The 14,866-nt window shown below is 45.9% G+C and overlaps 2 protein-coding genes across 2 annotated transcripts in view; one reads left to right on the top strand and one right to left on the bottom strand.

Annotated features, from left to right (window-relative positions):
- The window catches only part of LOC141270642 (uncharacterized), a 32,010-nt gene extending 21,981 nt beyond the window's left edge, over positions 1 to 10,029 (bottom strand). Inside the window, exons 1-6 of the mRNA XM_073680727.1 lie at positions 9,954 to 10,029; positions 1,963 to 2,111; positions 1,654 to 1,833; positions 1,447 to 1,570; positions 1,266 to 1,363; positions 977 to 1,067 (exon numbers count right to left, since the gene is read on the bottom strand). Coding sequence (XP_073536828.1) covers positions 977 to 1,067; positions 1,266 to 1,363; positions 1,447 to 1,570; positions 1,654 to 1,833; positions 1,963 to 2,040 — 571 coding nt within the window. The 5' untranslated portion in view covers positions 2,041 to 2,111; positions 9,954 to 10,029. The remainder of the gene's footprint in view (positions 1 to 976; positions 1,068 to 1,265; positions 1,364 to 1,446; positions 1,571 to 1,653; positions 1,834 to 1,962; positions 2,112 to 9,953) is intronic.
- On the top strand, positions 6,349 to 14,596 carry LOC141271418 (uncharacterized). Its single transcript, XM_073681501.1, has 4 exons — positions 6,349 to 6,402; positions 13,138 to 13,279; positions 13,376 to 13,523; positions 13,604 to 14,596. Exons 1-4 carry the CDS (start codon positions 6,349 to 6,351, stop codon positions 14,040 to 14,042), a joined length of 783 nt encoding a protein of 260 aa, XP_073537602.1. The 3' UTR covers positions 14,043 to 14,596.
- The last annotated feature ends 270 nt before the right edge of the window (positions 14,597 to 14,866 follow it).

Genomic DNA, 14,866 nt, shown 5'->3' with positions numbered 1-14,866 from the left:
CCCGCAGATACGGTAGACAGGACAGGGTTTTGTTCAAATGGAACAGACTGAGAACACAAGAAGATAGCTGGAACACAGGAGTTAGATACAGAGGCAGGGAAACAGAATGAGCAGAACCAGATACACACAAGGTACTAGCAAAGAAGTAGAGAGTGGACACAAAACTCACAAACAGAAGTACAGAGACAACGAGTTGGAGTTAGGTGCAGGTTCAGATACTGCAGGAAAAAGGGAAGATACAGACATAGAGAGAATGCAAGTAATGGACTAGGACACTGTTCAGACAGGGCCTGAACCAGGAACAAGATACAGGAACGAGCCTGGGAACTCAGCCCCCAGGGTGGCAGAAACTGACTAGAAGTCACAGGTACAGGTAGCAGCCCTGGGTACTCAGCCCCCAGGGTGGCAGAAACAGACTAGAGTCAGGATAGGACCTGGCAACTCAGTTGCAAAAGACAAACTGAGTGAAAGTGTTGCTCAGGCACCTCCTACTGGGTGGAGGGGGTATAAGTATCCAGTGACTCACAGCAATAGGCTGGGGACGCATTATGACTGTGCACACAGTAGCTATAAGAAACAAGCAGAAAGCCGCGCCGACGCCCTAAGCAATCAGACAAGAGACATGAACACAGCAGGTACTGAAACAAAGTGCAGCATGAACTGACAGGTAAGATTGCGGTCTTGCATGGTGGGAGGTGGTGCACCATGCAAGCACGCCGCCAGGGATGTTACATGCAGTTTAGAGATCTGGGAAGGTAAGGGACAGCATCTTCTAATTCCAGGTAGTAGGGAGAATTCTCCGGGCTGTAAGCTCTGGCCGGAACAGGTCTCACTCCAACTGAAGGACTTCAAATGCTCAAAGTAATCGGGTTTGGCAGGAGAATGCTTGATTGTGATATGACCAGACTACACCGAAGATAAAGCAGCCACATCCAAAAGAATCTGTGACTTTCTACATTTAGTGGTCACTACTCACCTGGGTAGTCATAAGTAGAAATCTCCTCTTTACACAGCACATCACCCCTCACATATGTCTCTGTAGTATTAATATGGGTCAGATCTTTACCCTGAAACAAATATTGTAAAAGTCACAGACAGATGGAGAAGTCATATCTATGATCAGCTCTAATCCTGCCATCTCCACCGTTCTCATTACACAAGTATAAAACATATAATACTAGAGGATAAAACAAGACTGAGCACAAGACCTTCACAGCCGTCTACACATCATAGAATAGATCACATGACACTGTCTCTCCATCTACCTGATGATCCTGAGGAACATTGGGATTTTCTTGTTTAAAGTCCTGAGGAAGAAGAGGACGGGGACATCTCTCTGGCGTTGTCCTCTTACTGGATAGAACTGGAGGAAACACATACAGGGGCTGAATTCATTCTTTACATACAGATAATTAAAGGCCGTGTGTATTTAGTCCTGTCTATTACCTGGTGATGTGAGGGGCTGGGGAACCTCCATCATGACGTCCTTGTACAGATCTTTGTGTTCTTCTAAATACTCCCACTCCTCCATAGATAAATAGATGGCAACATCCTGACACTTTATAGGAACCTGACACATACAATGATACTGTCATGCCCCAGATTCCGTCATAGCATTACTGTATAATGTCCCAGCATTCCCAGTAGTGTTACCTCTCCAGTGAGCAGCTCAATCATCTTGTAGGTGAGCTCTAGAATATTCTGGTCATTGAGGTCCTCATGTATCAGGGGGTGAGTTGGAGGCTCCGTGATTGGGCTAAGAGGTCTTCCCCATCCCTCAGACACAGGGGCCTGACAGCGCTCACTAGAGGTCTTCTTCACTACTATGTAATCCTGGTTATGGAGAGTCACATTAATAAATCTCACTACAGACATTTCCAGAGTCCTCACCTCTCCATCTCTGTCCATCTGTTATTCCCATAGATAAGAATGATGTAATGTGATGTCATCAGGATCTCTCACCTCTCCAGTAAGCCGGAAGAGGATCTCTAGGGTGAGGTGTAATATCCTCTCCACCATCTTGTTCTTGTCCTTATCCATCCTTGATGGGTTAATCAGGAAAATTTTCTTATATAGACAATCTCCACTGAGAGAATCCGATATTGTAAGAACTTGAATGGGAAGAAGATGAGCCGATGTAATACAATTATTGGAGATAATGTGAGGAAACATAGGAGGATATATAATAATATGTAGATGTTGTATTGTCAGATCTTATACACTGGAACATTAGTTGAATTAGTGACAGTCAGTTTGTCCCATTCACTGGCAATTTTGGTCACTGCTGCAGCCGCTGATTGGCTGTAAAGATCATATGTGACCAGAAAACACAGAGACCAGCAGTGGTGGTACAGGGGTTGCAGGGGGTCATTAATGTAAGTAATAATATTTTTATCATATGCCAATATTCAGTTTTCTTCTTTATATCTACAAATAAATCCTATACATTTTAGGCCACACACAACAAGCAGTTTCTTCCTCGGAGTCTGCAGCTGCTAAATACGTTTCTCACAGACTCATCTTCCATAACACTGTGGCCACGGCCCCACTATCAGTATTTGGTCATTATTTTTTCTCAGGAGTGGGAGCCAAAACCAGGTGAGGAACAATCAGAGAAAAAGTATAATAGAAACAAGTGCACCAATTCTGCACTTATCACCCACTCCTGGTTTTGTCTCCCACTCCTGAGAAAAAATACTGACCGAATAATGACCAAATACTGATAGTGGGGCCGTGGCCTAATTCTCATTTACTGACACTGGAGGAGATCATCATTACACGTGACATGAGAAATAACTACGGTACTTCATGATGAGGACATCTTCATTTTCTACTGCGACTCTATAAACATATTTGGCCAGAGTCCGCCACTTACTATATAACCACCAGCCGCCTGTATGAATGTTTCCCGTCTTTTCCGGGCTGCAATCTTTTATCAGAGGCCAACAGCTGACGCCAGTGTGCACATGTACATTGGTCGCATGCTTGTGACGTTATGTGCTTGCACGTTGAAGTCAGCTGGTGGATTCAGAAGCGGACGCCGCATGCTGTGTAATTGGAGGGAAGATGAGTATTGTTTTTTTTTTTATTTTAAATCAGTGAGTACATGGTGGTCATGTAGAGGACATATTGATACTCATGCTATGGCAATTCCTTTTTGTCTGCTCGCTTTAAAATCATGTTATTATCACTCCTTGCATAACATACATTCTTTCTTTCTCTTCCCATAGAACTTCTCTCACACTAACTTTTTCTCAAGAGAACATTTTGTCAGACACTCTGTTATCTAACTTGTTTAGGCCAGGTTTGACCTTGTAAAATTTCCATAGTGCTTCAAACTAACAATGATAATATGACCATATATGTGTTTTCCGTAATAATTGTACTAACATCAGTTAGCCTATAGTATTGTAGTATAGCTGTAGAGTTGATTGGCTATTTGATATACTCAAAACAATATAAAATGCTAAGCAAAATAAACGGGATCAGAGATTCTTTGAATCCTCCCAATACAGAACATTGTTTCCGTTTGGTTTTCTGTGGATTGCAATCAACATAATAATTTGACACTCACTTGGCCAACCGTGAAGGGTTATTGCCCTGCCTTAACAGTCATACAACTACTACAAGGATCACTATGGGCTGTGCATTATGCTACATGGATGACTACGGGCTGTGCATTATTTTTTTTTTCCTCCATTAAACGCACAAAAATGTAATGCTGAGGCAGTGTTCACACAATGCTGCGTTTTTGCACTGCTCCTTTTCGGCATGTTTTCTGCAGGTGTCCGAAGCACACGACACAACAACCTTCTCTGATTATTGTGTGTCTGATGAATTTTACCCCTTATTTGATACATTTTTGGTGCAGATTTGAAGCAGCGTTCTTATGTTTGTTTTTAGTAGTACAGAAAAGATTTGATTTTATACTTAAAAATGAAACGGCTTTTTATTAGCATGTTTATTTCAGACTCCACATAGAAGCCAATAGAAAAAAAATGCACGTTGGGCGGAGTTATCATGAAATCGCATCCACTTTGCTTGGACGTTTAGGCTGTGATCACATGCAGTGTTTCTATCGTTTTTTCTGTACGTTTTTCAAATAAAAATTCAGCTGTATTTAACTTTCCAAGCAAAGTGGACGTTACTTCATGAAAACTGCGCCCCCTGTGTGTCTAAAGACGCTATTGCACTGTCCGTATTTGGTGCTTTTTTTTCTCTAGAGACTCCTACGTGGAGCCTGAAAAAAAAAAAATGTAAAAAACTGCAGTTACTTTTTTACATGCAGAATCTAAACTTTTCTGTACTATAAAAACTAAATAAAAAACGCTGCTTCAGACCTACACCAAAAATGCATCAAATAAGGGGAAAATGCATAAAAATGCAGTAGAAATTTAATAACCAGAGAAAATTATTATTCTGTAGTTTGGTGCAGAAAACAAAAAACACAGTATTTATGCAACGTATGAACACGGCCTTACAAACACTAAAAAGCCAGACGTCATATAGTGAAGCTTTCATAAAAATAAGAAAGTTCTGTCCGCTACAACCATGAAGGAATAAACAAAAAATGAAGGAATGTTGTGTGATAACAGTAATGAGAGTTGTGGAAAAAAGTTTAAAAATAGATTGTTAGTGAATGAAAAAAAAAATCACAGTTTTATCAATAAGAAATATAAATACTATAGGGAAAACAATCTCCCTGCACAATGTTGGTGAAATCACGTCCACGACTTTATTATACTCTATTATCCTATAACTATTGTGTGATCATTATCTCATATGTCCCGGGTTCAACTGTACAGACATTAAGAATGGGGCTAAAAGGCTATTTATTAGCCAGTGGGGTGGGTGGTACCAGACTGTGGGGGGGCGCCATGTATTATCATACTGTGTGTGGGAGGATGGTGGCACTGTGGGAACATTATACTGTGTGTGGGGGGAATGGCGGTACTATGGGAACATTATACTGTGTGGGGGATGGTGGTACTGTGGGAACATTATACCATGTATAGTGGGAAGACGGTACTGTAGGAACATTATACTGAGTGGGAGGCATGGCGGTATTGTGGGTATATTATACTGTGTGGGGGAATAGCGGTACTGTGGGAACATTATACTGTGAGTGGGGGATGGCGGTAATGTGGGAACACAATATTATGTGCGAGGGGATGGCGGTACTTTAGAAACATAATACTGTGTGAGGGGGTGGCGGTACTGTGGGAACATTATACTGTGTAGGGTCCAATAAAAGGGCACTGTACTTTGTGAGCAAAATGTGTTTCGATGTTTCCTATTTGTCATATTTGGGTCGTATGTATCAGAGGAAAAGTAACAAAAACGTTATTGTTAGAAATTGATGACAAAACCCCCCTGCCAAAATAGTTTCAGTGCTGAAGGGGTTAATGCTGGAGAAATACTACCGAGGCAGCTGAGCAGGGGCCTGGAGGTGGAAGAGTAGCCTTGCAGGCAAGGGCGTATGCACTCGCTATCGGGCACCTCAGTTAAAAATCTCAGTGCTGCCTGACACGGTCCCCCCCCCACACCTCTAATCATTCTGGTACGCACAGTCAGGGAGAGGGCACTGAAAAAGGGAGCGTGTCATGCAAGAAGAGAGACGTTGGCCAATAAACGCTTTCCCCACCAGATTGATGAGGGCGCGGCTGCTGGCTTCCAGCATGGTGCATCTCAAAGGTGAAACTTCATCTGCAAAGTCAGGGAGCCCGGGCCGCACAGCACACAAAGGAAAATAGTGGAGAAAGAGCAGGACTTACTGTGATTCTCCTGCTCCCTGCACTGTTCCCTTCAAAGCAGCATCATGTCACAGTTTAGTGTTGGGTAGAGGCATAGGCGGATTATAATGAGGGCAATCTGGAGTATCGCCCGGGGCCCAAGAGGCACAAGGGGCCCATGGCCAGATTGCCCTCATTATAATGTTTTGTGCGGAGGCTGGGGCAGATTTGGCAGGGGGACCACACAGTACCTGACGCTGGCCAGGCGGCCACATCATAGGGAGGCAGACACGCCCCCTACACCCTGTGTGCTGCGTTTCCAGGACTGACGTCACACAGCAGCGCCTGGAGCTGCATCATCCTGCCGGAGAGGAGCTGGTGCAGCAGACCTCAATGGATGGTGGTAAATTCGAGGTCTGGGGAGGATGTCTGTAGGCAGACACCTACTCTAAGACTCCGACTCCACAGCCCTGCTGGTATATATTCCCCCATCCTGCCTGTTCTGCTGTTCTTCCATCCATACAAAAAAAAAAACAACACTCCTACTCGCCTTTTCCCCTCTCCCTTGCAGCGCATACTCGAACTGGCTGGAGGAGTGTGGCACCGGAGTTCGCACATGCGCATGCATGAACTACGACACCACACTTCTTCAACCTCATCAGAGAACAAGGTATGTGTCCTAATGGCACCGAAGATGGCAGTATGCGGTCAGTGCTTACGCAACCCGTGATCTCCGGCATCACAATCCTTTACCCTCGTCCTTCTCTCATTCACATGTAACGTCTGATGTGTTCTTCTGTCTCTGGCCAGACAGCGCAGGCGCATTGCATGCACAGTCTATAGAGGATTCGGACGGACACATCTCCGATTATATTATAGATACCAGTCATGTATTCACATATAGACTGTACAGGGCCATACCTAGGGGAAGAGGAGGGGCATGTGACCTGGGTACCGCCGTCAGGGGGTGCCTTCGGGCCACCTCATGTGGTGGTCAGAGGTGTCTCACAGGCAACTGCATTTTGCCGCCCCCAGAGTGGGATTCGACCATTCTCTGAGCTTGCTGTGGAACTGACAGTCGATCAGAGAAGGGAGCTATGTGCGGGCTCATACTGTATATAGGGAGCTATGTGCGGGCTCACACTGTATATAGGGAGCTATGTGTGGGCTCATACTGTACATAGGGAGCTATGTGCGGGCTCATATTGTATATAGGGAGCTATGTGTGGGCTCATACTGTATATAGGGGGCTATGCGTGGGCTCATACTGTATATAGGGAGCTATGTGAGGGCTCATACTGTATATAGGGAGCTATGTGAGGGCTCATACTGTATATAGGGAGCTATGTGAGGGCTCATATTGTATATAGGGAGCTATGTGCAGGCTCTTATTGTACATAGGCTATATAAGGGCTCAAACTGTATATAGAGAGCTATGTGCGGGCTCATATTGTATATAGGGAGCTATGCGTGGGCTCATACTGTATATAGGGGGCTATGCGTGGGCTCATACTGTATATAGGGAGCTATGTGCGGGTTCATATTGTATATAGGGAGCTATGTGCATGCTCTTATTGTACATAGGCTATATGAGGGCTCAAACTGTATATAGGAAGCCATGTTCGGGCTCATATTGTATCTAAGTAGCTATGTAGGGGCTCATACTGTATGTAGGTGGCAGTGTGTGGGCTCATACTGTATGTACAGGGCTATGCGGGGGCTCATACTGTATGCAGGGGGGCTGTGTGTGGGCGCATATTATATGTACAAGGCTACGCTGGGGCTCATACTGTATCTAGGGAGCTATGCGGGGCTCATACTGTATATAGGAGGCTATGTGGGGGCTCACACTGTATATTAGAGTCTATATGGGGGCCCATACTGTATCTAGGGAGCTATGCAGGGCTCATACTGTATATAGGAGGCTATGTGGGGGCTCATTTTGTATATAGGAGGCTATGTGGGGGCTCATTCTGTATAAAGGAGGCTATGTGGGAGCTCATACTGTGCATAGGGAGTTATGTGGGAGCTCATACTGTATATAGAGCGGCTATGTGGGGGCTCACTGTATCTGGGAGGCCATGTAGGGGCTCATACTGTTTCTGGGAGGCTATGCGTGGGCTCATACTGTATCTGGGAGGCTATGTGGGGGCTCATATTATATCTAGGGGGCTATGTGGGGGCTCATACTGTATCTAGGGGCTATGTAGGAGCTCATACTGTATCTAGGGGCTATGTAGGAGCTCATACTGTATGTAGGTAGCAGTGTGTGGGCTCATACTGTGTGAACAGTGCTATGCTGGGGCTCATACTGTATCTAGAAAGTTATGCGGGGGCTCATACTGTATCTAGGGAGCTATGCGGTGGCTCATACTGTATCTAGAGGGATGTCAGCATACTTAATTCTGATCAATATTAAGTCATACAATTAATATAATTTTTTTTATTATTTTGTTAATATTAATATTAAGCAGAATTAATTTCAGCCTATTGATTCGGCCTTCACAACAGTCACGGTCTCTCATGTGGCCCCTCGGGAACATTAATCTCCCACCCCTGCTCTATTATATATAGCGCTATGTTATGTATAGTGCTGTACATAATGGAAATTTTTTTTCGTCATTCTCTGTCTATACATGTGATCAGAACATCTGTGTGTTGCTCACATGACCTATCACATGATCTATCAAAGGGGGTCATGTGATATGTCACGTGATACATCGGGTACCTGGGGGGGTCCACACCTTCTAAACTGCCCGGAGCCCTGGCTACTCTTAATCCACGCCTGGTTATATCCCATCTGATGTCTGTACCACAGTATACCATACAGTAATCTGCATACTGCATGTGGTATATTATGTACAGCGATATACACTGTACTGATCACACCTGGACATGCACACAGGAACTCACATATTATATATGGAGCAGTATAGTATGTGATGTCCTGTAGGTTCAGGGTTGATCAGTCAGTGCAGGATCCGGTATGCGATGTCTGTGGATGCTCTGCTAGGGCACACTGTGATTTATTGCAGGACTCTGAAGACTGCTGACCTGACAGTATGGAATCCTGTGTGCACTCATCAGGAGGGGAGCAGCGTCCTGCAGCCCCCTCCTCACTCCAGGTGTCTGCCTCCGTAGAGCCGAGCAAGTTGCTTTACCACATATATGTATATGTTTGTATGCATGTGAGCATTTTTTTATGCGCGAATGTGTATGTACGTGTGTGAACATATTTGTTTTTGGTTTATGATACTGTAATTGTAAAGAATAGGAGAATCAACTTAGCTTTTTAAAGGGTTAATCCCCAAATAATCAAGTTATCCACAGGATCGGGGATAGCTTGCTGATCACTGGAGATCCCACTGCTGAGACCCCCACAACCAGACATTCTGAGAACAGGGTTCTCCTGTTTCATCCTGGAGCAGAGCTGTACCTGCTTGGTTTCTGGTCTCTTCCATTATCTCAGTAAGTTATCCCTTATCATCGAGATGGGGGTTAACTTGATTGCTTTGGGGAATAACCCTTTAAGACCAAATGGTATCTGTTCAGCGTATTCACCATGATGCACCTGTTACACGTTGCCTCCTATGAATGCCATACAGTGGTTTCAACATCCACCGTAAAAAAAAAAAAAAGTAAATATTTTAAGTACATATTTTACAGGACACAGTTGTATGGAACAGTGCAGTCTACTACACCAGTCCATACCTTTATTTGTTGGATATGACCATACATACATGGTCGAGCTCGGCCGGTTCCAGCAGTTATCACGTAACCACAAGGATGCGCTTTGTGTGTCACACTTGCTGTTATGTGTCAACTATAGAGTCAGCCATGTCTTGTGTTCTACTCACCGACAGAGCGGACACTACTGGTCACCTGACTACAAGTACGACTGCGCCGGACCAGCAGAGCCGAAGGCTAACCGAGATATATATACTGTGTGTATATATAATATATAGCTCCAGCTCAGTGAAGAATATAAATATATAGATTCTAAAGAGGTGTCGGGGGCAGAAACAGAACTTTTCCTATGGGGTCCTGTGATTTCTATGTACGTCCCTGGCCTGTTGCTCGGAGCACGAAGCTCTGGGGGTCTCATGGCCTGATTTCCCTCATCATAAGCAGCGTGCTGGACAGGGAGGAGGCCACAAGCTGTCAGTGTCCATGCCAGGGTTAATGCCCCCTGCACCCAGTAATGGGGGGATCTCCACATACCTCCACCTGCAGAGCCGCCACCACATATATGGCTGTTCTGTGCGCACAGGACCTGTGATGAGGTCACAGGAGGGGAGGAGTCAGGGGTCACATGATCAGGGGCCTCAGTGGATGCAGGACTCTGCTGTGCTGGTTGTCATGGTGCTGGATGAGGGGAAGGTTATGTGTGGGGTCAGGAGGGGTTTACAGTGTGGATGTAGCAGAGCCGCGTGTGTACGAGGTGTACGGAGCGGAGCCGCGAGTGTACGAGGTGTACGGAGCGGAGTCGCGTGTGTACGAGGTGTACGGAGCGGAGCCGCGTGTGTACGAGGTGTACGGAGCGGAGCCGCGTGTGTACGAGGTGTACGGAGAGGAGCCGCGTGTGTACGAGGTGTACGGAGCGGAGCCGCGCGTGTACGAGGTGTACGGAGCGGAGCCGCGCGTGTACGAGGTGTGCGGAGCGGAGCCGCGCGTGTACGAGGTGTGCGGAGCGGAGCCGCGCGTGTACGAGGTGTACGGAGCGGAGCCGCGCGTGTACGAGGTGTACGGAGCGGAGCCGTGTGTGTACGAGGTGTACGGAGCGGAGCCGCGTGTGTACGAGGTGTACGGAGCGGAGCCGCGCGTGTACGAGGTGTGCGGAGCGGAGCCGCGCGTGTACGAGGTGTGCGGAGCGGAGCCGCGCGTGTACGAGGCGGACAGAGCGGAGCCGCGCGTGTACGAGGCGGACAGAGCGGAGCCGCGCGTGTACGAGGCGGACAGAGCGGAGCCGCGCGTGTACGAGGCGGACAGAGCGGAGCCGCGCGTGTACGAGGAGGACAGAGCGGAGCCGCGCGTGTACGAGGCGGACAGAGCGGAGCCGCGCGCACGAAGCGGAGCCACATGTGTACGAGGTGGACGGAGCAAAGCCGCGCGTGTACGAGGTGTGCGGAGCGGAGCCGCACGTGCACAAGGTGTACGGAGCATCCCATGAGCATCCCATAATCCCGGAAGACGAGAATCCCATAATATTCCCGTCTGTCAGGATCATGGCTGCTCATCTGGGATGGTATAAGCGCATGAATCTCAACGTGGGATTCATGATTAGTGTGGTAAGTGTTTGTATGTGTCTGTGTGGTGTGTATGTGGTCTGTATGTGTCTGTGTGTGCGGGTGTCAGCAGGCAGACATAGGCCGACGAGAGACTACTACTCCCATCGGCCTATGTCTGTCCCCAGTCAAACTAGTGCCAGCAGGAGCAGCTCGATGGGAGCAGTAGTTCCCATCAGCCTGCTCCTGCTGTAAAATGTGCCCCAAAATTAAATTTAATAGCCCCCATATGTTAGCCTCCATATATTATTGACCCTATTTATCCCCCCCCCTACCTTTTTTTTGGGGGGGGGCGGGGGGTGCAGTGCCATCATATTCCCTTTTATTACACTTTTTTGTTTTATTGGCCCCAAGATTATTTAATCTACTGTCCCCCTTTTTTTTTTTTCATTGGTGGCCAGTGGTTACCTAAAAAAAACTTTATACATTACCTGTCCCCGCCGATCGCCACCTAAAATAAAATTTAAAATAAAAAACTACACCTATACTCACCTAGACACCTAATTCCCCGAAGCCATTGATCTCCTGTAATAAAATATAAAATAATAAACCACAACCTTATCTTTACCCCTCCGTAGTAGTCCAAATCGAGTGTCCCACGAAGATCTCCAGTTTAGAGCAGCCACATAGAATGTGACCGCTCTGAACCGCTGCCGCCGCTAGAATGATGGGGCCGTAAAGCAGCCCCGTCATTGCATAAGCAGGTTCGCCGGAGTTCAGGCAGCGCTGCTCCGGTTATCTGCTTTACGGGCCTGCTGTACCGTGAGAAATTCCCATGGTACAGCAGAGTCGTAGAGTCGTAAAGGAGGTCACCGGAGCTGCGCTGAATGAATGCACTCCGGTGACCTCAGTCAGGGGCTCACGCCGGGAGCGGACGTGTTCCCGGCAGTATGAGCATACAGCAGCCATGACAGCTGTCACATCTCCAGATGTGACAGTTGTGCATGGGAGATCAGCGCTGGAACATGAACAAGTAACTATTTTTTTTTTTTAGTAAACTTAGAATTAAATTAAATTGTGTTTTATTTCAATTAAATTATTTTTTTCTGGGTGTCTGTTTTTTTTCTTTTTAACACTTTGTAGGTTAGTAATGGGGGTGTCTAATAGACGCCCATCATTACTAACCTGGGCTTCATGGCAGCTGGCGCTGACATGAACCCCACCACTATTACCCCCTGCCACCGCACCAGGGCAGCGTGGAAGAGCGAGGCTAAGCGCCAGATTTGGCGCACAAATATGATGCGCCAAATCTGGGGCGGCTGAGGGCTGATATTATAGCCTGGGTGGGGGCGTACAACCATGGCCCCTTTCTAGGCTCTTAATATCAGGTCGCAGCTGTCCGCCTAGCCTTTGCTGGCTACAATTTATAGGGCGACCCCATGTCATTTTTTTGTGGGGGGTCTTCCTATATAGTAGCCAGAAAAGGCAAAGCGGCTAGCCTTTGCTGGCTTCAATTTATAGGGGGACCCAATGTCATTTTTTTGTGGGGGGTCTTCCTATATAGTAGCCAGAAAAGGCAAAGCGGCTAGCCTTTGCTGGCTTCAATTTATAGGGGGACCCCATGTTTTTTTGGGGTGGTCCCCCTGTACAATTAGCCAGTAAAGGCTAAGCTAACTGCTGCGGCCTGGTATTAATAGCAAGGGAAGGGTCCATGGTTATTGGCTACTTCACAGACTATAACATCAGCCATCAACCGTCTGCTTTCCCTTTGCTAGTTATTAAAACTATGAGTGAGCCCACTTTTTTTTTTTTGTTAAAAGATTTTATTAAAGTGAAAGATTATTGTACAGTGTATGTAGGTTCATTTACTGAAAGCTCCTGCATACGCTGTAAGGTTGATTTCTCACGTCCACATATCCACGTTACTACAGATAAGTGTGACCGAGCATGCTTTGCAATGGGTCTGTGTGTGGGTCTCCGCTATGTGTGGAAAATGGCATCAACACTCGTCCCGGAGATTGACGTGTGAAAGAACCGTACAATATAGGTGAGGGGTTGGTGTTGGTGTGTGTGCCTAGATATCTCCATATGTTTTGCTTTTTTTTTTTTTTTTTTCGTAATCTTTTATTCCTCCATTTTGTTTTAAAAATAATATTCACAGACGTTATTATTCACTCTAGATTGAAAAATATCCCGAAATATGGGACCGAGCTAGTGATGAATACAAAGACAAGCAGAAGAAAAAGGACGCCTGGGCCTCTGTGTTGAGCCAAATCTCTCCCCAGTGGGTCAATGCGGAACGTGATGCCCAAGAGGAAATTAGTAAGTTTTGATTTTTACATTTACTTTTATATCTATTTATAATTGCATTTTTGGTGTTACAGCAGTTCATAAATTGTTTTGGTTTTGTTATTGCAGGGTCTGATATTAAAAATCGGTGGAGATCGGTCACCGACCAGCTGGTGAAGTATCACCAGTCGGTGCAAAGTGGCTCATCGCCAAGAAAATGCAAAGTTCCTTTTGCGGACGAGCTTGCCTTCATACTAAGCAGCAGGAGTTTGCGGAGGTAAATTCCCAAAACATATTAATTGAAATGTTTCCAAAAATGTTGTATTTACATTGTTTTTTACCTTTTATTTTATACAGAACTGAAGGAAACATCAGGGCCCCAACAGCAGAAGAGGACACAAACACTGAGCAAGTAGAGGAGGAATCCGAGGACTTTTTCCAGCTTTCCTCACCGGATCCATCTGCTTCTGCGTCTTCAACATCTGGTTGTCCCGCACATTCTTTGTCAAATCCAGCGGACGTCGGGACGGGTTTGGTGACTGATGCTCCTGCTCCAAGTGATGCTGGTAGCTCTACTGGTGATGTGTCGAGGCCCACTGGAAGGGGGTCTGGTTCTGCTCATCTCGTGGCATCGAGAAGGGCGTGCAAAAAAAGGTCCAAAAGCCGCGGGGGTGGGACTATTGTGCTTGAAACCCTCACAAATCGGACCCTCAGCCTTGTGGAAAGGGCAGCCGAGGAAGATGCCATAGATAAATTTTGCTCAGCCCAAGCTGCCCGCATCAGATCTATGCCATGAGATAGGCAGAACATGTACATGACTGCAGCAGGCGCTCTGGTCATGGCGATTGATGAGGCATCAGTTATGCCATCGCCCCCAGCCGTACTATGTGGAATATTTAATTTATTCAATCCCAGTGTGCCTCCACCACCACCAGCAGCTGCAACCCAGCGTTTTGGGCAGGTTGCAGCATACCGTCCTGAAGATATACAACCAAGTTTTGGTCGCCAAATGGCTCATGGTGGATCATCATTTCTCAGAGGACCATCCCCCAACTCGAGTTTTTCACAAGAAATGTTTCCTGGGTACAGCTTCGAACAAGACCTTCATAACTTGTAGTTCAATAATTTTACCCCTCCCTGTTATCATTTTTGGACCCTAGCAAATACAGACAGCACCTGTAGGTCGATAGATACACAATGTTTTAGAGAATCAGACAATTAACAAAGACCTTTTCTTATGGTCACCTATACCAGGCTTCAGGCGTAGGGGACTGTAAGAAAAGGTGTTTATTTTTATATAATTAAACAACCTACAGGTGCTGCCCGTATTTTATGGCCCTAAACTGATTACAGGACAGGTGTGCCGTACACAATGTGTAATTTATTCCCAAGTTATGGGCAATGTTTGTCCGATTAAATTTTCTAGAAGTTTGTTGTTTTTACAAAGTTTTTAAAGTTTCTAGAAGTTTGTTGTTTTTACAAAGTTTTTAAAGTTATTCTATATTATGTATTAAAAAAAATTAGTTAAACTATCTGTTAATTTTACTTTTCAAGTGTATATGTGGTTGGATTGGGTTTAAATGAAAAAGTGTTACCCTGATCATAGCGCAGGTCAGAGGA

Source organism: Phyllobates terribilis, unplaced genomic scaffold, assembly GCF_046119375.1.
Source record: "Phyllobates terribilis strain yellow unplaced genomic scaffold, ASM4611937v1 Scaffold_5__5_contigs__length_657084704, whole genome shotgun sequence".
Lineage (NCBI taxonomy): Eukaryota > Metazoa > Chordata > Amphibia > Anura > Dendrobatidae > Phyllobates > Phyllobates terribilis.
The sequence above is the reverse complement of the archived record's forward strand: the minus strand, read 5'-3'. Positions and strand labels throughout refer to the sequence as shown.